The sequence below is a fragment of the Trichoderma gamsii genome (genome assembly GCF_001481775.2).
Source record: "Trichoderma gamsii strain T6085 chromosome Unknown Scaffold_3.2, whole genome shotgun sequence".
Lineage (NCBI taxonomy): Eukaryota > Fungi > Ascomycota > Sordariomycetes > Hypocreales > Hypocreaceae > Trichoderma > Trichoderma gamsii.
In genome coordinates this window covers 620,876-645,839 of record NW_020171340.1, presented here as the reverse complement: position 1 = coordinate 645,839, position 24,964 = coordinate 620,876, and the positions used below count along the sequence as shown (strand labels likewise).

General features: G+C 52.2%; 9 protein-coding genes across 9 annotated transcripts; 5 read left to right on the top strand and 4 right to left on the bottom strand.

Moving 5' to 3' along the window:
• Positions 1-342: 342 nt before the first annotated feature.
• On the top strand, positions 343-1,313 carry TGAM01_v201202 (S-formylglutathione hydrolase; the record flags this gene model as incomplete). The annotated part of the gene is made up of 3 exons (XM_018805434.1): positions 343-1,014; positions 1,071-1,175; positions 1,230-1,313. The coding sequence occupies 3 exons, from the start codon at positions 343-345 to the stop codon at positions 1,311-1,313; spliced, it is 861 nt and encodes a 286-aa protein (XP_018661343.1).
• A 641-nt stretch (positions 1,314-1,954) lies between these two features.
• Positions 1,955-4,571, bottom strand: TGAM01_v201201 (hypothetical protein; the record flags this gene model as incomplete). The annotated part of the gene is made up of 3 exons (XM_018805433.1): positions 1,955-2,380; positions 2,453-3,679; positions 3,756-4,571. 3 exons carry the CDS (start codon positions 4,569-4,571, stop codon positions 1,955-1,957), a joined length of 2,469 nt encoding a protein of 822 aa, XP_018661342.1.
• Positions 4,572-5,309: 738 nt separating this feature from the next.
• TGAM01_v201200 (hypothetical protein) lies at positions 5,310-6,678 on the top strand (the record flags this gene model as incomplete). The annotated part of the gene is made up of 3 exons (XM_018805432.1): positions 5,310-5,645; positions 5,723-6,170; positions 6,260-6,678. The coding sequence occupies 3 exons, from the start codon at positions 5,310-5,312 to the stop codon at positions 6,676-6,678; spliced, it is 1,203 nt and encodes a 400-aa protein (XP_018661341.1).
• A 2,465-nt stretch (positions 6,679-9,143) lies between these two features.
• Positions 9,144-11,472, top strand: TGAM01_v201199 (hypothetical protein; the record flags this gene model as incomplete). Its single annotated transcript, XM_018805431.2, has 3 exons — positions 9,144-9,765; positions 9,963-11,124; positions 11,193-11,472. 3 exons carry the CDS (start codon positions 9,144-9,146, stop codon positions 11,470-11,472), a joined length of 2,064 nt encoding a protein of 687 aa, XP_018661340.2.
• Positions 11,473-12,550: 1,078 nt separating this feature from the next.
• TGAM01_v201198 (hypothetical protein) lies at positions 12,551-13,208 on the bottom strand (the record flags this gene model as incomplete). The annotated part of the gene is made up of 3 exons (XM_018805430.1): positions 12,551-12,944; positions 13,016-13,118; positions 13,169-13,208. 3 exons carry the CDS (start codon positions 13,206-13,208, stop codon positions 12,551-12,553), a joined length of 537 nt encoding a protein of 178 aa, XP_018661339.1.
• Positions 13,209-15,775: 2,567 nt separating this feature from the next.
• Positions 15,776-16,828, top strand: TGAM01_v201197 (hypothetical protein; the record flags this gene model as incomplete). The annotated part of the gene is made up of 3 exons (XM_018805429.1): positions 15,776-16,163; positions 16,226-16,234; positions 16,293-16,828. 3 exons carry the CDS (start codon positions 15,776-15,778, stop codon positions 16,826-16,828), a joined length of 933 nt encoding a protein of 310 aa, XP_018661338.1.
• A 560-nt stretch (positions 16,829-17,388) lies between these two features.
• On the bottom strand, positions 17,389-19,333 carry TGAM01_v201196 (hypothetical protein; the record flags this gene model as incomplete). The annotated part of the gene is made up of 3 exons (XM_018805428.1): positions 17,389-18,219; positions 18,279-18,816; positions 18,948-19,333. The coding sequence occupies 3 exons, from the start codon at positions 19,331-19,333 to the stop codon at positions 17,389-17,391; spliced, it is 1,755 nt and encodes a 584-aa protein (XP_018661337.1).
• A 1,035-nt stretch (positions 19,334-20,368) lies between these two features.
• TGAM01_v201195 (hypothetical protein) lies at positions 20,369-22,760 on the bottom strand (the record flags this gene model as incomplete). The annotated part of the gene is made up of 4 exons (XM_024548710.1): positions 20,369-21,652; positions 21,956-22,487; positions 22,548-22,626; positions 22,721-22,760. The coding sequence occupies 4 exons, from the start codon at positions 22,758-22,760 to the stop codon at positions 20,369-20,371; spliced, it is 1,935 nt and encodes a 644-aa protein (XP_024406526.1).
• A 917-nt stretch (positions 22,761-23,677) lies between these two features.
• On the top strand, positions 23,678-24,379 carry TGAM01_v201194 (hypothetical protein; the record flags this gene model as incomplete). The annotated part of the gene is made up of 1 exon (XM_018805426.1): positions 23,678-24,379. One exon carries the CDS (start codon positions 23,678-23,680, stop codon positions 24,377-24,379), a length of 702 nt encoding a protein of 233 aa, XP_018661335.1.
• Between the last annotated feature and the right edge of the window lie 585 nt (positions 24,380-24,964).

Here is a 24,964-nt window from a genome sequence, read left to right as displayed (position 1 = left end):
GCTTTGGAAATGGACAGGCGTTTATACTATTACCCGATGCTGTTTTTTGATACTCTTTTCGGACATTTTTCGGGGCGTCATGATGATGGAGATCATAAGGGGTTTTGGAGGGGCAAAGCTATGGTGGGGTAATGGATATTAAGTAGCAACGATCAATCAATCAACTTATCAATCATCAATCAATCAACTTATCAATCATCTCAATCACTTGATCAAATAATAGCATCTCATAAGTAGTGCTGCGTGGCTCACTCCATCAATACTAAACTGCAACACCAACTTACACTCCTCAAGCGAAACACGCAGTCTGTGTAATCAGCACTCATCACAACCATCAACACCATGGCAGACATCACCACAAACGCCACCATCCACTCCTTTGGCGGCCGCTTCCTCAAGCTCACCCACCAGTCCAGCACCACCGGCGGCCCCATGAACTTCACCCTCTTCCTGCCCGCCGGCATCTCCGCCTCCGACCCGGCCCCGCTGCTCATCTACCTCTCCGGCCTGACCTGCACCCCGGACAACGTCACCGAAAAGGGCTTCCTGCACGCCCACGCCGCGCCCCTCAAGCTCGCGCTGCTCTACCCGGACACGTCGCCGCGCGGCTCGGACCATCCGGGCGAGCACGACGCCTGGGATTTTGGCAGCGGCGCGTCCTTTTACATCAACGCCACGCAGCAGCCGTGGGCCAAGAACTACCAGATGGAGACGTATATCGCCGACGAGCTGCCCGACGTCGTCTTCTCGAACTTCAAGGAGCTGGATCCTAAGCGCGTGTCCATTTCGGGCCACTCCATGGGCGGACACGGCGCCCTGACGCTGTATCTCAAGAACCCGGGCAAGTATCAGAGCGTCAGTGCGTGGTCGCCCATTGCGAACCCGTCGGCGTGTCCCTGGGGCGAGAAGGCGTTTACGGGGTATCTCGGTAAGGATAGGGAGGAGTGGAAGAAGCACGATGCGACAGAGCTGGTGAAGCACTGGAAGGGGCCTTTGAAAGCCCTGCTTGACGTGGTATGTCTTACATGAGAAGAGATTGGTCTATTGGTTACTAATTAGAGAATTTCTAGGGCACTGGTGACAACTTTTACAAGCAGAGACAGCTTCTTCCTGAGAACTTTGCCGAGGCTGTCAAGGCAACGAGCATCGAGGGCCTGCAACTGCGATACCAAGAGGTGCGTTTTGATCTGACAAGGTGAAGCTGAATGATGCTGATTTGACGTTTGCAGGGCTACGACCACTCTTACTTCTTCATCTCTACTTTTGGCGAGGATCACATCAAGCACCATGCTAAGCATCTGGGTCTCTTGTAAGAAACGTTATGAAGACACGCATGATTTATTGAAAAAAAAAAAAGAGTATGTGCCATAGGGGAATCAGAGTTTATTGTTAAGAGAGAAAAGAGCCAGTCAGTAAAAAAAAAATGTATGATATGATGAAATGACGAGTTAGCTATGTCGTCTTATTGTTCTATATGAGCAATGCACATAAGAGCACTCAAAATACCATTTTCAGAAAACAAGATTTCAAACTGCTATATGAATAAGATGCCTGTAATTATCTCACAGACGTCCCTTCAAGAGAATATCTGAAATTCCTAGCAAAATCTTTCATCTATAGAAAACCTCCATCTCTTTACAACCCAGCTGAAAGAAAAGAATCATTGAATAAAAGAGAACATATTCCATTAAATCGTACCCACGTCGAATCCGCCGCTCCTCTCATCAGTCCGCGCCAAACCATCCAATAATAATAATAATAATCATAAACGCAGCAGAACTAATTAGAACAGATAGCGGTAGGCATAATCCTCTCATCATTGCTCGCTAACATATACTTGCTTGCATCAATGCACGCTGATATATGTGTTCCCAGATAAAATATGCCGCAAATAACCCTCTCTTTCTCTTTCTCTTGCTCGCTTGCACAGCGCAATTCTCATTAAACAAGGGCATCAGCTAATCATCTTCTCCATGACAGGACTCAAAACAAGCCCTTCCTTCTCCGCCTTAAACTTCATCTCCGTCTCAGCCTCGCGACGGATCCGCTTATACGCCAGCTTCTCAAACTGGCTGAGGCTCTTCCACCAGTGCTGACCAGCTTCATGATCGGATATTCGCTCGAGCAAGTCAGCCGTCTTGATGCGCACTTCGCGGTCCTTGTGAAAGAGGCCCAGCGCAATGTAGAACAGCCCTGCGTGCGACTCGGGCGCTACGTCTAGAAGCAGGCATACCTCCTCGTAGGAGTGTATATGCTTGGATAGCGTGAGGTAAATGTCCTTGCTCTGTGAAGGCGTTAGGCGCTGCATGCGAAGACGGTCATGCATGTGAGCCAAGTCTAGTCCCTTCAACGGACGAACAGTGTATATCCGTGCGAGGTCCTGAAATCACGACTCGGTTAGTTGCTGTTCAAAGCGTGCGTAAGAGGGGTCGTGTTTTGAAGAGATATTTACCTGGATATAGCTATAGTAGCTGCGTGTGTTACGCCAGCCCTCAATTCTCGTCACATTGCCGGCCAGCTCCTTGAATTTTGCAGTATCATCTGCCCACACGTATCCGTGGCCACTGGCCCCCGGCAACGCCAGGTCCTGGTCTTGGCCTCCGATATACAGAGCAGATGCGCTGTAAACACTCTCTTCAAACTGGGCCGCAATTCTCGTAAATCGGTTTACCCAGTCGCGCCACTTAGCCCGGATAACCCGCTCGCCGTGCCTTGCCGCAATGCTCCTAAGAATGTCCGACATAAAGGCCGCGTCACCCGTCAAGTCCTGCGCATTATTGGAGACTCCGCTGGCAGTGTTTGCAAGACTGGGATGCTGCTGCTGAAAGTAGATCAGCCCTTCAGTAACTGGCGCCATCTCAATCTTGCTACTAATCTTGATGCGGCCGCTGGGCAAATCGCACAGGACGTCCCACCATTCCGGGTGAAGCTCAAAGGTAGGATTGGTAACGCCAGCAATGAATCCTGGCACGTTGAGCAGATCTTCGACTTTGGTCAGATCGGTATAGGGGAAGGCATGTCGGGTGAATCCCCGGAGGATGCCACCAGATGCAAGGGCACACGCTGCAAGGACCGCTTCAGCCACATCCCCAGAAGGCATATTGTGGCCCAGGAAAATGACTCTTTTCTGGGTGAGTAGCCCGTTGATCAGCACAATAATGGGATGCGTATTGACTCCGTTCGTCGTCAGATGGGGATGTAGCGGAAACGGTTGCGGAGACTTGGCATGAGCCTCTGAAAAGTTTTGTATCAACTTAATGAGCGAGAAGTCGCCCACCGTCTCTGGCATGACAGCGGTGGGTACTTTGATAGGAATAGGAATGCCCTTGTACATGACCTTGCTCTCAAATTCGTGGGTATCTCTGGCCACGGAATAAGTCGACTGCCCGCCGCCCTCGACGTGAGCCTTGGTACCGGCCCGCGAGATGCCGCCAGTCACCTCGTTTGATCCCTCGGTGGCGGTTTCGGCTCTTTCCTCTGCCATACGCATCTGAATTATACGCTCAAACTTTTCAACAAACAAATCTTTGTTGTCGCTTGCAAGCAGCAGGTTTCTCTCAAGCAGGCTAAGCTTGGGCATAAGAGACAAATCCATGTTATTGACCGCATCATACAACATGGATAGAGTCTCAGGCACTGGGGATTTATAATACTCTTCTAATGCGAGGAGTAGAAGCGGCTGCACGAGAGCAGTTCAGGTTAGTTTGCAAAGCCCAACATATAATTTCCAAACATCGAGCAGCATTGGCACATACCTTGTATATATGCAAGAAGGGATGCCTCGTACAAATGGCCATGGCCTTGACAATGGCTCCTCGTTTCACTGTTTTATCGTGCTTGGTATTGACCAAGTTGAGCACATAGATAAGTGGCGGACCCTCTCCGCCGTCTGGCTCGTCATCTGACGACTCGTCCTCCTCTTCATCCAAATCATCTTCGCTCCCCTCCGAATCTTCTTCAGATTCAGTCTCGCCCTCAGGGACCAGCCCCGCTTCTTTATCTCGGCGCCTCTGCCTTCGAGCTTTCCTCCTTGCTTTAGCCTTGCGTTCTTCGTCTTCGTCTTCCGGCGATGAATCCTTATGGAGGAAGAACATGGTCCAATCCTGAGTTCGCGCGTGAGCCTGATCTGGAAGCATCAGCTCAGCCAGCATGTTCTCATCTCCAGTGATGGCAACGGGATATTGATGCTCCATGACCGGACCACGGTCAATATCAAACGACGCCACCAAGATGTACTCGACGTGGCTGGCGTCTGATCCACGAGGGTATTGTGATCGAACTCGCTTCTGTGGGTACGACCCTTCGTTCGTTCGGCGTGCTGCCGAGAGAGATGAGTGCTGTGAAGATGGCCCGATGGAAGAAGCTTTGGACTTCATGCTCGGGTCCGAAGTCCGGTCTGTTTCGGCCATGGGGGGCTGCGGTGACTTTGATGGGCGCGAATGGAAGGACATTTGCGATGGAGACCGCGACGGGGGAAATGAGGAGAGCGAGGTTCGGCGGTGATGAGGCAGCGAGACGTTTGAGCTGCTTGCACCGTTTGAACGAGAGGCGTAGGGAAGAGCCGCCGCCATGGTTCAAATGCCTCCGCCGGCCAATGTGTCGTTGGATGCTGCGCCCGTATACCAGATCGGCCGTCTCGACTCGTGCTTCTTGAAGTATAGAAGCTCGTCAATTGTATAAATGTAGCTTATAGGCTGTCGAGGCCGAGCCTTTGGATTCGACTGCCGTCGGAGTTCGTCGTTGTCTATTGCGCAGGGACAGCTATCTGGCTCGAGCGGTCTATGGCTGTGGTCGCTGCCAGGGTATGTTGGCGCGCAACACTCTTTTTTGTGGTGCTGGTGGTGATGCTATCACCCCGCATGTAGCAGCTGCGTCGCAATGGCACGCGCGCGCCGAGGGCCCAGCAGCAGCGGCAGTCAGCAGATGGAGAGGCCAATGGACGGACGAGCGATCGCGAGAGCCCTGGAAATTGGAAGCATCGTCTGCAGCATTTGCGCCGAGTCGTCTTGGGAGAAAGTCGAGACAGGGGCTGCTGTATTTACGTTAGTGTCACCCGAAAGGGGAAATGTGGTGTAGGGGACTGAGGCGAGTGGAGCTGTGTGATTCAAGGCCCTGGAGCCTTGGAGGGCCGTTCCTGCTAGCGCCTGTTACAGCGCCTGTTTCTCAGAGCGCTTGGCGCATCCTAGGCCCTCCTTCAGTGGGCGAGGCGCTGTGTTAGCGCCTGGGAAGAATACTAGTAAAGCAGAGAGGTCTGGTGTCTAGAGGTGTCTAGTGGTGACGCTACTTCGCGTGGCTGAGACGCTCCCGCCATGCCGTCTGGAAAGCCCAACACGTGCAAGCGCGCTGCTGCCGCCACACTCCACCAGCCACACCACACCACTACAGCTGCAAGTGACCCTGACAACGGACCCAGCCGCTGGATTTGTTTACTTGGCTGCGTCTCGATGCAGTGCCGTTATGCATTAACCTCCCCTCTCACAGCATATCCAGGGCCAATCCACTGGTCCCATATCTCTGACGACATTTTTCACGATCATCTGCATTTTGTGCCTCAGCCAAGCACCCAAGCAGCTCCGCCTACCGTTTGCTGGCCAACCGATTGCGGGCACCGTCACAGCACAGATCCCTTTACCGATTACATTATGGTATGGCCGCGGCCCCGTTCAGTCTGGAAACTGCCGTTTCGCTTATCTGCTAATCCTTTCTCCTTTGCTATCCCCAGTCTATCTCGACAACGTTCAAGCCCTCTCCCCTGGGCCTCGGATCGCCTCCCAGCGTTCGAAACTCTCCATTCCGAAGGGGCGAATCTCCGGCTTCGCCTTCACCCCTCCGACACATAACACACACAAGTTCGCCTACCAAAGGCGCCGCCACCACAACACCCAACGGCGCGTCGAGATTTGCGAGGCCAACGACGCCAACCAGGGATCCATCTGACACCAAAGAAGAAGAGAAAACGCCAGTCATGACCACTCCTACAAGGGCGTCGCCGCCGTCGTGGAAGGCTGGGTCAAAGCTGGCGGTGGGCGGCTCCTTGGGCGGTAGCAATGCTCTCTCACAGCTTCAGCCGACTCAAGTTAGGACATTGAGGGATGGGTTTCAGATTCTGGATCGGGACTGCGACGGAGTGGTCAATAGAGAAGACGTTGCCGACATGCTCGGTCAGCTTGGTGTGTTGTGTTCCACCCTGTCCACCCCCGGCAAATGATGCTCAATTCCGCCCGTGATCCCATCCCGTGGATTCTAACTGGTAGCAAAGGTCTCCCCTCAGGCTCCTCCGACATAGGACGCTTCTTTCCGCCATCGAAACCGCAAACCATCACGCTAGCCGCTTTCCTCAACTCGCTGGCGGAGTCCTTGGCTCTGCTGTCACCAAATACCGAGCTCCTATCTGCGTTTTCGGCCTTTGACGAGGACGACAGCGGTCAGATCGACTGGGCGGAGCTGAGGGATGCTCTGCTCAACACACCGCCAGAAGCTGGGCAGTCAGCACTCAGCGCTGCGGAGGTGGACAAGGTGGTCGAGGGGTTCACGGGCCGGCGAGCCTTCAACCGCAACATGAATGCGCACTTATCGGCACGACGGGGTGAAGTGTTTAAATACCAGGAATTCGTCCACTCAATCATGGGCTCCAACGGCGGGGCCGAGGGAGGGGCACATGAAGGAGAGGAGCAGTGACGAGAATCATGATTGGCTTGCTATCTTTTTTGTTTTCTCTCTTCGTATTACGCCAATTGGTGCTTTCCTGGGGTTTCGTTTTCCGGTCGACACGAGTGACACGACGCAATTTTGACTGTCAGGTACGGGGTTCTGGGACCGGCCGAGCCTGTCATGGTAGAAAGGGTGAAGCAATCAGCCCTGTGCATAATATTTCTTTGCCTCACATTCTAGTTGTTTTGTTTTGTTTTGTTTTGTTTGTTTGATAACCCGCGCAGCTGTACGAGATACTATAGTATATGGACATGGATACGGATAAGCTTGGCAAGTTACAGTTAATATTCACATCGCATAAAGAACCAGCACATAGACTACATACCTGCCAGCACGGCTCAGACCACATACATACACAACAACTGCGGAGGAGACTCTACTCCGCGTGATGGGCGCTCCAGGAGCCTTTGGAAGGGATCAGCCGGTCTGCCATGGCTTTTGTGTTCCCCCAACTCATCTACACACAACGGCTAGCGACGAGACGGACTTGCTGGCCCGATAAGCCAGCCACTGAGATGCGCAGCGAGTGACGAAATGAATGGGCCAGTGGCAGATTGCAGTCCCGGGCTGGGGCCAATGGCGGCGTGCAAAGTCGCTGGGGATCCCAGGCCGTGGGCGGCTGGAGCGTGCGGAGAAGGCACAGGCTTGACAAGTAAGACCTTTTTAGCGGCAGGCTCCGTATTCCGTGCCGCGAAGCTGTGAGACTCGGGCTGCCTGGCTGCCTGCGCGTATATACGGGCTACATCTGGGCCATTCTCTACGCGAAGCATGTGAGAAAATGGTATAAGCATATTTGTAGAATTGATGGTTAGGGATTTCTAGATACGAGGTGCTAATGCGGCGGCAGTACTATTAACAGGTATCAATTGGCGGCGGCTGTGATGCATTCAAGTCCCATCATACTCCTACAATCCTACATACGACCAGCATCATGAAGTTGACAGCCCAAAGGCGTGGGTGTAGACAGCTGCAGCTCAATTGGCCCTCTCAGGCACAGGCACAGCTACATACTTCCTGCCATGGGCCAATTATTGGCTCCTAGTCAAAGGCACCTCAGCTGCAGTTGTTCCACCGTCAGCTACCAGCGCAGAGAGTGGCTCCCTGTGCTCAGAGGAAACACCAAGACAATTGAAGACAAGACAAAAGTGTGTCAGTCAGTCCGCCAAAGGATCCAGGAAGGCTGGCTGACACTTTTCTCCTCTTAGCTCTACCCGTCAATTAACTCTGACTTATTAGCGACCGCCAGGGCGGGAATACGCCCCACTGAACCTTCTAGAACCGCTATGTAACCGTCGTCCTGATAGCTGCAAGTCCTCGATAATCGACTACCAGACAAGTCCCGCCGCCACAGCAAGCCCCTTCCCCGGGGGTGAAAGTGTCAGACTCGTGGGCTTTTGGGGCACTGTGTGCGTTCCTGGGAAAGCAGCAAGAGAGGGTAAAAAGAGTGGGCTGTATTACAAGTGACGGGCTTGAGTGGAAGCAAAAGGCGCTGGCGACTGGGCTGGATACCGGGGGTTGCAGTGCTGGATTCCGCGGCCACATGTAAATAAACACGGCCGTCAACGTGGACTCGATTGGCTAGCAGGAAGGGCTTGCAGGGAGCTGCAGGGAGTTGAGGGCTCATCAACTTCACTACGCGCCCGGGTGCTGGGTGCCTCCTTGGCGGCCGGGCCTGTGGCTATATCTCGATGCTGCTGCGACTGTTCACAAATAGGCACCGCCCAAAACTTGGCATCACAGGTATCTCGGGCATGGAACAGTTGATATCACCATCCACCCGTGTTCAAAGATGGAAGAAACGGGTGTGCTAATCCAGCAGAGAGGCGGTACCTGTAGACACATGCATCTCCCGCACAGCCCTCCATGTACCTGATCTAGCAGCCGTAATAGGGCCTCTCACTTGCGACAGGTACCCAACAGTGGGTGGAGTATAGCGAAGCGGCCCGCCGCGCCGTGCCAAAGACATTCACTGCCTGTTCGTGCAAATTCCCACGCTTGTTGAAATTTCTGACGTGCCCCCCAGCCCAGCAGCTGCCTTGTATTTATTTCGTCCCAGGAACCTGGCGAGCCTGGCTTGAAACTAGCTTCACAGGCAGCCCTTTGCAGCGCAGGCTGATAAATCGAGGCCCTTTTCCTCCTGACGACGTCGCGCGTCCTTTTGCAATTCCTCCACCTCTTGCCAGCCAGCCTCTTGCCTTTTTTTGCCCAAAAAGTCGCTTGACCCTCTTTTGCCCACAGTGCAACAGCAGCCTGTGGCGCCAAAAAAAGAAAAAAATTAAACCCCCCCTACCTACCTAGAACCACCGGGATTTTAAATGCCCGCTTATTGCCTAGGCCTCTGTACACTTCTCTGCGGTTCCAAATATCCGGCATAACCTTGTGTCGGGACAGCCTTTTTCTTTCACCCCAAGCATTCCAGCGCCGCGGCCCTCATGAAGTTCTTCAGCGGCAGCAAGGCTTCAAGGAAGAGTGCTTCTACTTCCAGTGTTGACGAGAGCGACATTCCCCAGAGCCCCAACGCAGCGCCTTCGTCCTCGTCCTCGTCGCCCACCAAGAAGCCTGCACGGCCCGTCTCCCACCACCACAAGGACACCACCAAGGCGTCGTCAACGTCCAAGTCCTCTCGCCTCTCGCGACACTCGACGGACGCAGGTCACTCGCGCCGCAGCAGCAAGTACGACCCGGATACCCATCCATTGAATCTGCCGCCTGAAGAGCGGGAGCGCAAGCGGCTGTCGGCCATGTCCAATTCTGCCATGAACTCCAACTCGATGGATGTCGACCCGCAGCCCGTGAACGGCGCGGCATCGCCGCCGCCGCCGCCCGCCAAGGGCTCGTCGAACGCCTCTGCCCAAAAGAACTTTGCCGTGCCCATCACCAATGGCAGCATGGCGCCAAACGGCAACGACGAGGCCCCAGCGCCGCCGCCGCACAAGTCCAACCCGTCCAGCCCCGTCCCATCGCCGCTAGAGGAAGCAGAGTCATACAAGACGGCCGGAAACCGGCTGTTCAAGGAGAAGAACTATGCCAAGGCCATTGAGCAGTATAGCAAAGGTATGCGCCAATACATGATATACTTTTTACCCTGATTACATACATACATCGACGTCCTCTTATTTGTCTACTACGTATTTTGCTTCTTCTCTTTTGCCATTGATTCAACAGCGAAAAAAAAAAAAAAGGAAGAGTCAAAGAAAGCTTGAAAGAAACTCTAGGCTAACCGTTTTTTCCTTCCTTCTTCCGTTGTGCAGCTGTGGATCTGTTTCCCAACTCGGCAACCTATCTGGGCAACCGGGCGGCTGCCTACATGTCAAATGGCCAGTTTGAGGCCGCTCTGGACGACTGCAGTCGTGCCACGGACCTCGATCCTAACAACGCCAAGGTGCTGTTGCGCCTGGCGCGAATCTACACCGGCCTGGGACGGCCGGAGGAGGCCATGACAACATACTCCCGTATTGTCCCACAGCCGTCCGCCAAGGACATGGCCCCCACCCGCGAGATGCTGCATCACATCAAGTCGGCCAAGGAGACGCTCCAACGAGGCTCAGCCATGTCCATGGTGCTACATGCTCTGGACCAGGCCGAGCGTGGCCTTGGCTCCGGCGTTTCCAAGCCGCGCAAATGGCAGCTAATGCGGGGAGAGGCTTACTTGAAAATGGGCCGCGAGAACTCATTAGGAGAAGCTCAGGGCGTCGCCATGTCGCTGCTGCGTCACAACAACCAAGACCCCGAGGCTCTAGTTTTGCGTGGTCGCGTCCTCTATGGCCAGGGCGAGAATGAAAAGGCCATCCAATACTTCAGAATGGCCTGCAGCTGCGATCCTGACTACCGAGATGCAGTCAAGTGGCTGAGAATTGTCCAGAAGCTCGACCGCATGAAGGAAGAGGGCAACACTGAGTTCAAGGCTGGCCGATTCCAGCAAGCCATCCAGAAATACAGCGATGCTTTGGACATTGACCCGTCAAACAAGAGCATGAATGCCAAGCTACTGCAGAATCGTGCCCAGTGCAAGATTAAGCTGCAAAAGTATGAGGATGCTATTGTCGACTCAGAACGCGCCGTCTCCCTTGACCCCAGCTACACCAAAGCCCGCAAGACAAAGGCCAATGCTCTCGGCAAGCTAGGAAACTGGGAAGAGTCCGTCCGTGAATGGAAAGCTATCCATGATATTGATCCCACGGATAACTCGATTCGCAATGAGATTCGCAAGGCAGAGCTGGAGCTGAAGAAGAGCCAGCGCAAGGATTACTATAAGATCATGGGCCTTGAAAAGGATGCTGATGCTAACGACATCAAGCGAGCATACCGCAAGATGGCTGTCAAGCTACACCCTGACAAGAACCCTGGTGATGCGGAGGCAGAGGCCAAGTTCAAAGATATGCAGGAAGCCTATGAGACGCTCAGCGATCCTCAGTAAGTTCAAATGACTCCCTGACACTAATGTCGAGTTCATTCGGAACGTGTACTGACTCACGATGCAGAAAGAGAGCCCGCTACGATAATGGCGATGATCTCATCGACCCTGCTGACATGTTCGGTGGTGGTATGGGAGGTGGCATGGGCGGCATCGACCCCGAGATCCTGTTCAGTATGATGGGCAACCAGGGTGGCTTTGGAGGTGGTGGCTTCCAATCCAGGGGCTTCCCAGGAGGTGCTGGTGGCTTTCCTGGGGGTGCCAGCTTCAACTTTGGCGGTGCTGGTCCTGGTGGTCGACAACGAGGCGGCTACCCAGGTGCTGGTGCCGGATACCCCTTTTCGTGACCAGCCGGCAGTGAAGAAACAGAAACTGAGGATGATGATAACGATGACGAGGAAGATGACGGGACGGATGCCAACTCTCGGTATTCATTCCAAGATGCTTGGACAAATGAAGAACAGCAGAGCAAGCTGCAAGATGATTTGCATCGTCGTCGAGAGGCTCGCAATGAGCTGGTTGAAAACTTGCGACGATATGGCATGTGGCTGCTTGGAGCAGCTGTCTTGCTCCCGCCGCAACTGGTAGCAATGGGTTTGGTGATTACGGCATTTATATACTTGTGCACAAGACGAGACGGCCGACAGCGTCATCACAGCAGACGCAACACCGCAGGATAGACATTGGGATTTTATTTTTGTTCAACCTTTTTTTTTTTTTTTTGGTTTTTTTTCTTTAACTCAGAAAAGAAAAGACGCGCATCCTCATTGCTATGGCGTTTTTGGGACACATTCTAGAAAGAGAACTGGGGAAAGACAAACATAGTCGATCTTTTTGATTCATTTGCACAAACTAACTACTGTCTTCCGGAGGAGCAAAAGAGATATCTTTTTTTTTGTGGGAACCGGATTGGGAAAAATGAGAGGGAAGGAGGGAGAAGAGGATGACTGAGAACGAGGATTGTTCGAGTCCTTTTTTTTGTGTTGGCTTTCTAGACTGACTAGACGATGAACGTTTGAAAGTTGGAAATATTAAGCGTCTCGTTCAGAAGGAGGTCAGTGGGGGCAGGACGGGGACGTAGTTGCAAAGGTTTATATAGATGAATGCGGGTGACCCGTCTTTTCCACAATCCACTGTCAGATACCCTTGTGTCTTTTTGATTCTCAACTTGGCCTCCTTCCCGACCTCTTCTGCTGTTCGCGTTGATACACTTCATTCGATCTATTGTTGGCAAACGCCGGCTACTGTAGATGGCAATCAAGAAGAATTGGACAACAGATAGTGCAAGCTTAGCAAAGTCCCCATTGCTATTTAAAGACCTTTGGGTATCATTATACGCACTCTAAACGCCTAACTCAATATCTAGATATGCCAAAACTCCATAAAGCCGAAGAGAAAATCCGATCGTATGCCAATTCTCATCCTTCACTGGCTCCCACTCTGTCCACCCTGCACAGCAGACGCAGGCCTCGCAGGAAGATTACTGCTAGTCCCGCTGCTACCAGCCGCCGCAACACCACCAGTCGCAATCGCTGGATTGCCCCCCGTCGCCTCCAGCACCTTTGCCACATCCTCGCGCAGCTCCGGCATGGCAGAGGACATTTGCTCGGCGAGCACGTCGCGAAAGGACGCAAAGGCGGTCTGCTTGCCGCGCATGAGCTGGTTCCCGCGGCGCACGAGCTCGACGAACTCGCGCGTGTAAATGTCCGGGTTGCGGCCGTTTTCGACGTACTCGAGCAGTTCGGGGGGCACAGAGGGGAGGAGGTGCGGAGGGGAGGCGGCGACGTGGACGTTTTGGAGGGAGGTGGAGATGGATTTGCTGTAATTTCCTCGGGTCAGCTTTGATAGATGGGAGCGGCGCCCTTTCTTAAGGTGCTGTGGTAAGGTTACATTTCTTTGGATAGGACTTCTTTGCTGGAGACGCCCATGGAGTCGTACGTTGAGACTTGGACCATGACGCGGTAGAAGTCTTGGATGACGTCCTTGAGCTGTTCTGCTGGGGAGTTAGCCATTTTGTAAGGGTGGAGGAGGAGTAGTCCGTACGCTCAATTCCATCGTGGTCTATTCTGTCGACGGGCGCCATGGTTGTGGGTGAAGCTGGCGAAGGAATTGGTGAAGTTGGGCTGTAGAGTGGAAGTTGAAGGTGATGCTGTGGAGAGTATGGGGAGATGCTTTTTTGGTGGGGCACATGTTAGCGGAAACCACTCCAGCTGTCTAATTGATCGCTGAACAGGTGAGATGCAAAAGGCAGTTGTTGCTTTTCTATGGAACAATCTCATATTCTTCTCATGGCTCATGAATAGTAATTTCAATTGTGACTTGTTTAATTGATGGTAGTAGTTGATGAATAGGTATAGAATCAATTCATCCTCGTTCTACCAATGCTCCGGGCTGTTGAGATGCAGCACGTGAAAGCAGCCGTCTGTGAGGAAGGAGCAACATCATGTCTTACACCGCCTTCTATCTTTATCTGATCGCAATAGCTAGCCCATTATTGATGGAAATCTTATCAGATACAATTCAACAATGCTCACATATTAGCGTCTTCTCAATTTATACTCTGCCAAGTTTGGCCTTTGCTGCTCTACCGCACCTCGGGTCAGCCAAAATCCAACTTTTGCGCGCCCAGTAAAGACAACCTGAGCTGCAGCCAGTACTGGCAGAAGCGGGGGAGTCCAGCTTGCGATGAGCTTCACAGCTTTTTTTACTCTCCCCGAGGCTTTGGCACAATACGCTGATGATGTGTTGAGCTCGCCTATCATTTGGAAGGCCGAAATTTCGGTCCTAGGTGGTCGCTAAGCCTCAGTCGTTGAGTCGCTTCACAGCACTTTTAACACTCCCCAAGGCATTGGCACAATATGCTCATGATGTAATAAGCCCGCTTGCTCGCTTGCTAGCCTATCAATTGGAAGGTTGGCTAATCCGACTGTGTGCATCGCTTCACAGCATTATTAACTCTCCCCAAGGCTTTGATACAGCAGGTCTGTGGTTTGCTGTCCCAGTATTACCTGAGTCTATCCTACAGCGGGAATAGTCTACTACAAGCGATCCACCAACTCTAGCTACCTCCTAAGTATATAGCAAAAGCCAGAGAAGGGGAATTCTATATGCTCGAATGCTCCATACACTAGAAAAGGACTTCAGCAGTCATACTGTATCTGTAGTCCCAGGCAACAACTGGCCGTTGGTTCTGGCTGGGGCTGTGTACCTGGACAGCTCTTGGAGTGAAGGGCGGTGGACCCGGTCACCTAGCCTCGGCGTATTATTGATCAATCTATACGCAGTGCGGCGTACAGAGCAATGACACAGGGACAATCTCCATCAAAAGTCTCAGGCTCGATACAACATCAACGCTGATACAACGGCACAAGCATAAACCTCTTACCAGCTACCGGACACCAAAAGCTTCGCAGTGTGCCTCCTCGAGCATTCTCCGAGCAATGAGTTATGACCAAGTCAGCTTCCGAAGACCACGTCAGCCGTCGAGACTTTGGCGTAGGATTTATCCTTGCGCTCCTCGTTTATACTTGACAGGATACGCCTTCGACGTGTCTGAGGTATAAAGCGGCGCAGGATTAGCGCAAGGGGAGCCTGGCAATCGCTGTGACGTTTGCGCCGAGATCCCCTGTTCGTGACAAGAGTAGCCTCAATTTGGGTAAGTCAGCGATATTGATTACCATCCATGGTTAAAGAGGGACAGTTCAGCCGCTGAGACTACAAGGGTCTCGGAGCAAGCTCTATGAATCCAATACTTCTGCTTCTTAAGGAGATAGATCCAATGGACAGGCTTCAACTCGTACCTAGCAGCCCACGCATCCTCTAGCATCGTTGGCTATCTCCACGCCCAGGGACTTGGTGTCTCTTCCACTTGCAGTCGAACGAATTGATCAAACTAGGGTCAACCAAGAAGACATTTCCTTCGGATCAAACTTGACAGCTCCAACTCATGCTCTCGCCGAGAGTAGAAACTACAGTGACAAGCCAGTTGGCACGCTGCCCACGGGCATGAACTAAACTAGCAGGCCTCGGTCCAGGTTCCCCGGCCGTGCTAGGAACGACCCGCACACACACCGCATCACCGGGCCATGACTCTCGCCTACGACGTCCAGCTCTGGGTTTAATATCAAGATGCATTGTTGGCGTGAGTTCTAAGCCAATGGCACTTTTTCGTCAAGGATGTCCAGAATGGGGTGTGCGAGGGTGGTAGCCGAGCTGAAAGCCGCCTGTATTACACGGTAATTATACTAACAGCCCACCCACCATGACAACTTGGGGCCGTACGATGCTCAGCGATTGTACGAGCCTTTGTCAATAGCCTGTCTCGGAGAACAAAGCAACAAGCTGGTTGACTAGGCTGATGATAGTACAAGTATGTATATCATGGCCGTTCTTTGCCAGCCCGACTTGTCAGACTCCTCCTCTTTCTTACCCTCAGCCGCGATCCTTTAGCCTATTGCGTGTATATCTCCGCGCGCGCATGCCAACTACCACATCTCAAGGCCTCTGAACTCGACTTCATCACTTTATACTGTATCACTGCATCGAATACCACGCGCTAGACGGCTATCTAGCTCTTTATTCTCCGGCCGCGAGCTGATTCTGCCTAATAGAGCGCCGTTAGCCGCTTTATATGTCCGGTAGTCTAACCCCATGTCTTCGTTCAATGCGACACCACTGGCTCCCAAGCCCGCGACGTATGAGTTTGTCGTTGGCCAACGTCCCGACCAGCTTAACGCCGGATCTAACAAAAAGTTGCGGTCGCATCTGTCCAAGAGAGGATGGGAGGCCTATCTGGAGCAGAAGAAACTATCATCGCCAGTCTCAGTTCGAGTAGATGAAGCAGCTCATCAGACCGATGACGGGGCTAGGCGAAAGAAGCGCAGACGCCATCGGCAGGCCATTACTTGGGATGTCGTGGAACCGGACGATCCCAGATTTCCAGGACCTGGAAATGTCAGAGAGGCCATGCTAGCCCTCATCAAGACCGGAAGGCACATGCCTTTGGAGAAGACGCTTTCAATCGACTACAGGCTTGGAGGTGGACGCGTTGATCCTTTCAAATCGTATCCTACACGTTTCGATCTTACATCCCTAATTTAGTAGACCACTGTGAGTTTCATTCTTTCTTTTGCGACGGCAAAGAAGAGACATTGACATCTTCTACCAGACATTATCCACATGGCCGTCGACATCCCTGAACTGGACCAACCCGGAAACGCTGGTCTTCTTCGCAGTCGCTGGTTCCGCATGGCCACGACCGAAATGTCCACGTTCCAAGTCGTCCTGCTCCTCGCCGCAGGAAACTTTGTCAGCGTCAAGGGCGCCGTACCCGCAGAGCAAGGGTTCAATCTCCATCAGCTCAGAGGCGATGCTATCCGATCTATCAATTATGCCATGAATGACCAAGCCAAAGCCACAAGCGACTCCATCATCGGTGCGGTAGCCAAGTTGGCGAGCTTCGAGTCCATGCATGGCTCGGAGGCTGATTTTCGGCTACATATGGAGCATACCATTAGGCTGGTGAATATGAGAGGGGGCCTGAACAATCTGGGTCTGGGAGGGCTCTTGCGGAGGATGCTCATCTGGATTGATGTAAATGGCAATTTTTTGTATAAAAAGCCGCGGTATTGGCCTGGTGAGAACTTTGATGGAAGTAAAGATTCGATTTCGGAGCCCAATCCGGAGCGATTCATTGCCATTTAAAGGTGTATGTGTGCTCTTCTTGTTTGGACCTTGGTTTCTTCTTCTTTATTCTATTCCATTTTCTTGTTAGGGGGTTCAGACACCGCCTTCTTATTTTCTGGAAAGCCACTCAGGGCTCAACTTCAGACTAAGGATTTTTAATAAGTGTGTTATTAGAGAGATGGGATCACAGATACGCTTGTTAGCAAATATAATTTGTCGTTTTGTTGTATCAATCTTTCAAAACTAGGGAAAATAAAACGCTACCTTTATATATATACAATTGTGAGAGCAAATCAAAGTAGAAAATCGCGAAGAATTCGAGGAAACAGGAAACAGAATTTTCTCATGCAAACAGACAAGCACTCCAAATTAACAAAGAAAAGGTATCGAAAATAAATCAAAATGGTATCCATCAGAAACAAACGCTTGGCCTTTCTGTTTTTGCTTTATATCACGGAGGACAAAAACCAACTTCTTCCCTTCTCGCGCTCGCTTGCTTGCTTGCTTGCTTGGCCGCTTCACATCCCATTTCCTTCTTCGTCAACTCGACCTCCCCTTCCAGTCAATCAATCCATTCGCTAATTATTCCTCGAAAACGTCGCCGACGCATCAACCAGCAGCGTCGCAATGAGCAAAACACCGTTGAACCCAGCCATCATGTAAAACGGCGTGCCGCTGGATACTGTATCGAATAGATAGCCACCCAACTTGGTAAGAATCAGGATAGCTGCGCCGCCGCAAAGCGAGTACACGCCCGCAATGGAGCCCTTGAGGCGCAGTCGCGACACAAACTCTTCTTCCGTGACAATGCGGATCAGCGGCTCCGTCTCGGTTGATTCGTCCGCGTCAGGGGCAATGGCATGAGGACGGCGGGCAGCGCGCGGGATCTCGACGGCGAGGACGCCCTTGCCGAGGGAGCCCAGACTGCAAACAATGGATCCGATTTGGCTGATACCAATGAGGGTTACAATGACGAAGATGTATGGGGTGCCGCCTCGGCCATCAACGTCCTTGATCTCGGGACTTGAAAGTTGCGGGAAGATGATGTAGCCCACAATGCCCATGACCGTGGCTACCACAACGGGGTAGTTGACTCTGCCTGGATGGCGAGACAGATAGCCGAAAAGAGGAGCACAGATCAAGCCCATGAGCTGCGCCACGCCAGTCAGGATGGAGGAGAGGACGTACGCCTGGCGACATTCCTTCTTCAGCTCTGGAGAAGGATCATTAGGTGAGCCCTGGCAGAATCCGTTGCCGATGAAGAAGGTGTTGATGTAGAGCGGGACAAAGAGCGAGATGGCAACAGTAGAAGCTCTGGCAACGAAGCCACCGAGGTAGCCCAGCGCGATCCGGGAGTCGGTAAAGCCGAGAAGCACCGAGTCCTTCATGAGGTGGAGGTACGGGATAACCTAGGAATGAATGTCAGTTATCAAGAATCCCAAAATGAACATTCGTGAATAAATGTTACCTTGTTGTGAGATCTGCCAGAGTAGCCACCCCCGGTAGACTCATCCTGACTCTTTAGCCCAAGCAGCAATCGCCATCCCTTGCCTTCCTCTCCTTGGAGATTGCGCAGTCCAAAGAAGACAAAGATACCAACGAGCAGAGCAATAGCACCGACAACGTAGAAGCTATAAGTCACTGCCTCTCCCGGAGTCACCTCGTCAATCTCTCCAAACTTGGCCGGCAGGGGCAAAAAGCACGACAGTGCCAGCAGCGCGCCGCAGCCTGTGAAAAGACCAACATAGCCCGCCAGCACAGACGATTTTCCCGACCGGGCTTGTGCATCCGGGGATGGTGCCCCCTCGCCAGTGGGCAGCGATCGCGAATAGGCCTCTGGCGTGATGGTGACTTCAGAATCGACGGAAAAGGCCGCGCTCAGGCGCGCAAAGGAGCTTCGACTGCGGCGACGGGCGCGGGCGGCTTTGGCTCGCTCAAGGGCGGCGGTGCGAATGTCCTCGTCCTCGTTTGTTAGCGAAGGAAGGATGGCGGTGACCATGGTGGCCCTAGAGATTTCGAACATGGCAAAGTTAGCACACAAGCTCCAGACAAGCAATCGCATCCATCCATCCTCTTCTCGCGCCTCAGCCAACGGGACTCCAACAAGAGCTGCCAAAACAAAAAGAAAACCACATACGTAGCCGATGCGCCCACCGCAAACAAGACTCGCGCCAGCAACAGCTGCGGATACACGTTCCTCGCCTGTACAAACACCGCCAGCGCCACGGCGACAATCGCATATCCAATCACGGCCACCCACCGCACGCCCAGGCGGTCCGACACGAGCCCCCAGGCCGGACACGCCACCAAGGCGACAATCTCGTCCGCAAAGCCCAGCGTACCGACAACGTCACCCACGCCGTTCTTCTGGCCGATCAGGTCGGTGATGACGAAGGAGACAGAGCTGTTGAGGAAGACGAGGAACGAGATGGAGAAGAGCGAGATGCCCAGCAGGTACGTGGCGGCCTGCGTGGGCGTCGTCGAGGCCGCGAAGGGCAGGAAGCGCTGGATGGAGAGCGCCATTTTGGAGGGTCTGGCTGCTGTGATGGCAGCGCGCGCGTCTTTCTCTCTCTCTCTTAGTTTTATATCGATGTCGTTGTTATGTGTATGAAATGGGTGAGATAGAGATATAGCTTCTCGAGCTATAGTAGCTTTTTTTCTTGCCGCCTCGGTTCTTAGTGTTGATATCGCGAACTAGCGGATCTTCAATCAAAATGCGCTTTCGGAGCTTGGTGAGAATAAAATATAGCCTCTCCAGTAGTGCTAGAAAGGCATTCACATGATAATTCGAAAAACGCAAGGCGGTGACCAAGTTCAATGGCAAACCGAAAAAGCAGATGTTGAAACGATGAAAATGGAAATGACTGATGCAATGCAAAGTGTAAGAAATGACCATCTTACGAGCATGAGGAGCTTCTTCAGCGCTAGCATTTAGCATTTAGCGCCTGCGGAGATTCGGCTCCTTTAAGCTCTGTCGGGCCAATCGGCGGCGCGCACCAACGGCAGGCGTCTTTTGGTCGGCATTTGGCATCCCTTCGACTACTGACCGCATTAAGACGCGCCCTGGCAAGTATAAAAGTCAGCAATCTGGATCAATTGGTCTTCATTAGGCGTACTGTGCAGCAGCACACTTTACCTAGGTCCATGGGATGCTGCAGAAAAGACAGCTAGAAATAGTAGGCAGTTATCGGAGCTACACCGAGTACGTAGAAGCAGTGACATCCGGACTTCACTTATAGGCATGTTAGCTCCTCGCAAAAAGCTCATCAGCTTAGCTACGCCACGGATCTGCAAAAAGCCATTCATCTCCGGTCCAGTTCCTTCAAACGACTCATTCCCTTTCTTTTCCTCTACTATTGAGATTTTGCAAATAGCAATCGAGGTAACTGCCTAATAACAAATGCCCCATTTCTCTGATATCCATAACAAACACCTAAGCTGAAACAAAAACGAAAACTCCAATGCTCCCTCATGATCCTGAGCCCTCCCCCTAACGTGTCCAGAACATACTCCGTACAGAGGGTATAAGTGTGTGTATATGTGTGTGATTTCGTCTGTCTACCAAGCCCAGAGCACCTTGTGGTGGAGCGTGCGGGCGCCCAGCCTCTCAAACTCAAATGGCGTGATCCACGAGTCGTTGGTTGACAGCTTCGCAAAGACGCTAGCTCCCTTCCAAGTGACAACCTGCTCGTCCATATCTCTCGCGCTTCGACTGACCAGGATCCTATCGTTGAGATCAGGCTTCAGCGCCTTCAGTCTCTCTTCCAAAACTACGGTGAGCTGTGGGACCTTGGCGCCGCCGCCAATGACCATGATACTGCCCAGCAAATCACGAACTTTCTTCTCATCGCCCTTAGCTGCATTATGAATGCTTGTGAGAATAGAAATGTCCAGCGGTGCCAGGGGCAGTACCTCATCTCTTTCAGTTGCCATGTCTTTGGCTCCCCGTGCCGCTGCGTCCACAAACATTCCTGGGGGCGGCTGCGTGGCTTGGGACTGTCCAGGAACTGGTGTGCCAGCCGCTCGAATGCTGCCCGGAGCAGGGCTGTCGCCATTAACGCCGTCCTTGTTGGCACCAAAGACGAATGGGGCTGGTACTGGAGTGCCACTGCCCTCGGGGGCCGGCGACCCGGCGTGCGATGCAATTGGAGTGCCGGTTGCTGTCTCAGCTTTGGGAAGGAAGTTGAACTGTGATTTCTCCTTGTTTGGTGTTGACACTTCAGGCTGTGACTGAGAGAAGCCGTTCGCGTTGGTCATGAGTGATGGCTTTACCAGTGCGAGAATTGCGAGTTGTGCGGCAGAGGACGGATCGTCGGGAATATCCACGTCATAAGCGTTGTAAGAACGCTCGACAAGCTTTCTCCTTCCCCTGAGCTTTGTACTATTGTCAAAGATTGCTGGCTCAAACACTCCCATCGCCGCAAGAATGACTTCGTCGTATGTCTTGAACGCATATTTCCGTGTAGGCTGGTTGGGTGCTCGAACGTGAAAGTTGTAGAGCTGTACCGAGATGTTGGCTTGAGACATGGTACAATGCTTCGCCTTAAGCTCTTCAGCTAGAAGGAAATCATATCTCCTCCGCAGGTTGATTTCCTGGTAGGGAAAGTTATCATAGAGCATCATTTTGATGAAAGTCTCCGTAATATCGTATCCGCCATACTTGAGGTTGATTCTCGAGTCTTCAATGCAAAGTCCGTCCTCGACACAGGTCACAGACGTCTTCTGCGCGCCGATATCCACGACGCAGGCTTGTGTATATCCGGCGCCAAAAGTCGCTGCCATGCTTTCCTGGATAAAGCATACTCTGCTGAACTCAAACCAGGTCATACAGGATCGCAAGATCTGTTCCACATATTTCTTATCATAAAGATCAGGAATGACAAAAACGCAGCTATACTGTTGCCACTCGCTGTTCGTTTTTAGACCCAGCTCTTGGCGCAGCGCCTTGTCTAGGAGCGTTTCGAAATCGTCAAAGAGATGCTCTTGGCTTGTGTATCCATCCTCGTTCCAGTATCCGTACTGGATAGGCCACCACAGCTTGAACTTGGGATTTGAGTCATCAGGAACACGTAATGCCTCACTCCCGATAAAACAGGACGCCAATGATGTTGGATCATCCAGTTTTTCTATATCAGTCCACTCGACCTCGAGCACATCGTTATGTCTCTGAATAATCTCGGGCTCTGTGCGGCGATTGAATGTCTGGACAAGCTCCTTGGAGTTGGGAAGTACTTTTCGCTTGTTGGCGCGCATTTCCACCTTCAGATCGTTGCACATCTTTTGGTATTTCTTCGACCACTCTTCTCCATATTGCTGATCCGTAGTCTTTGCTTCAAACTGGCGTCGGGGTAAAGCCTCGTACATCTCCGATTCGGTCTGGGGGAATTTGGTCGCTAGGGTAGTCGGGATAGTCTTGGGAAGTGCATCGCTAGCGAATCCAATGCGCAGATTTTGGCTTCCAGGATGAATAACAATCACCCTGGATGGGTCCATCCCACCCGAGGGAGTTGCGGCTCCGTCATCTTCGCCGAGATCTGGCAGGGGCAGGGGCAGCTCGCCATTAGCGGGCTTTGAAAGAGCACGATCGCGGTCTCGGGCACTCTGTACTAGTCGATCGCGAGTCGCATCGCTTTGGAGTCGGAGGGCTAGGACCTGATCATCCCTTTTCATATAATCTCTGTCGCCAGGAGTTAGTGGGTTCATCCAGCCAGCCACTCAAGTCGCTGCAAATTCTCACGTATAGTAGTTCTTCTGGTTGATGGGGGTGACATCGGGCCATGAGGTCAATTTCATGCCATTGTCGGTTCTCTCCAGCCCTGCGCGGATTTTGGACGTTAGCAATTGGCAGCCGGTGCGTTGACAGGAGGTCGAAGTTCCCCATGACACCAGGCTGGAGCTACATTCACGTACCTTCTCTAAGAAGCACTCTTTCTGAGACTTTGCCGACCATCTTGATGGTATAGGCACCTTTGGTGCCAGAATCGGATAGCGGGTGTTGCTGTGCAGTGCTTTGAATGAAGAGGAATTTTATGGTGCACTCGTCATCTTGTCCTCGCCGTAGACGCGATTGACACGCCAATGCGATTAAACTTCCTTGCGATCCTAGGACCGAGCCGATAAGATAGCTTGTGCCTGGATAGCGGATTTTAGATAATCCGGGTATGCTCCCCGATGCTCCTAAGTGTTACCGCGCTGCCACTGCTACCCTGGAATCGGCCGAAGTCAATGCGATAATGAGACTTCAGGCATATGAAGCTCACAGGGAAGAATTGGATGAATAAAAACACAAGTGTCTACACATCGTATCACACTCTGACTACCAAGAATATACATCACACATAAGACATGTTGTTGGCTGCCTGCATCTATGGTAACCTTTGAATCTGCCCAAGTAAGGCTTAAAGTACCAGCGGCTAGATGGCTTATGTCGCATATAGCCATAGACAGATCAGATAATGGTCCTACAGCAGCCTACTAGGGCCTTACATCTGCACCGTCCGAACGGAAAACGGCATTTGGGTGACCGAGTACCAATGCTTTGTTCTCCGCAAATAATGAAAAGCACGAGGTCCCTGCGTACCCGCGGAGCTGATGCATGCAACTCAAGTCACCTGACAGAAGTACGAGATGTCACTGAATGACGTAACCGGTCTTTATCCCAGGTAACAGCGCAGCGCCAACTTGCAAGCAACAACTTCACCTCAGCTCCAACATCTCACTGCCGCATTGAAACGCGTATAAAGATATTTCACCTGTGAAAAATTACGGTGATAGCTACTTATAGCTGCGAAAATACTAATTTAGTCACCGACATTCTAGCATCTCTTACTAGGCTCGTGGACTTCTTGTCCCGTCGACTCAACCAGCATGCCCGTACAGGTGTTCACTTCGAGTCCCATCACTGCCACCAAGGCAACAGAAATCACTCCAAAGACACAACAACCAGAGGGAGATGGACCTCAGGCAAGACCGCCTCCACCGACGACAACATTAGGAACCCCAACCGCGTATCCTCCTGCACAGCCAGGTGCTCGGCTTTCAATACCTATCCAGACCGGAGCGCCACAGCCTACCAGCGCTTATATGCCTTCATCGACCCAAGAGGCCAGCTCAAACCCGCCTTCCCCACAGCCTGGCGCAGTGCCTTCACCTCCAGGAGGAAAAAGCCGCCTTCCGCCTCCTCCAAAGGCTGGCGAGACCTTACAACAGGCCCAAACAGTGCCCATGCCGCCTCAAATGTCGTACCAGCTGCCGACATCAGCCGTTCCAACTCGGGGTGGCTCATCGACCTCTACTTCCACAGCCTTCTCGCCAAGTGTGCCACATCCAACACTTATACAGACCTCCGAACCAGACTTCTCGCACCCCCCAGGCTACCAGCAGAACACCAATGCCGCAGACTTTAGCCGCGACCAACGAGAGGCTTACAACGCTTCTCTAAACCAAGAGTCCTCTCTGGCCCACGAAGCAGAAAGTGTCTGGAACACGGCAAAGAAGTGGGCGGCTGCTGCAGGAGATAGCATCGCTGCGGCAGAGAATGAAGTCTGGAAGAGAATTAACAAGGAATAGCACCGCTTTGTGGACATAAACATCCATGGACCGGGAGATACGCCCATATGGCCATGGAAACGACACTATTCGAGAAGCTTTCAGCGGCAGATTACAACAAACGAATCTTGCAATGCGCTACATTAAGTAGGTAATGAAACTAGGCTACACATACGAGCGAGCTTTAGATGCAAATGAGATCTTTTTTACCTTTCAAATAAGCAATGTTTTCGGAGAATCAACATGTTCCTGCGCATAGACTGCGCTGAAGCTAGATCCATCGATTCGTCAAAGCTTCGGGTGGCAAATAGGTAAAGAACAATGTCGCGCGTCATGCACGAGCACCCGTTGAGGCGAATCAGTGATGTGCCAGGAAAGATCTCGAATCAAGATTCTGACGCAATATACCCGTACAGATCCGTGACAGGGTTGTTACGAGATCGACACTAGGCGTTTTAGTCGTGGCAGTTGCAATTTGCTGCCAGAGTTAATTATAGCTCTGAGCTGGGATCTGCCTTTCATTTCGCCTACATAATCCATCAGCTGTTTCCGGAGTTGCCTTGAAGAAATGTTTCAACTCTGAGCTGACCTGTGCCCGGTTTGTCG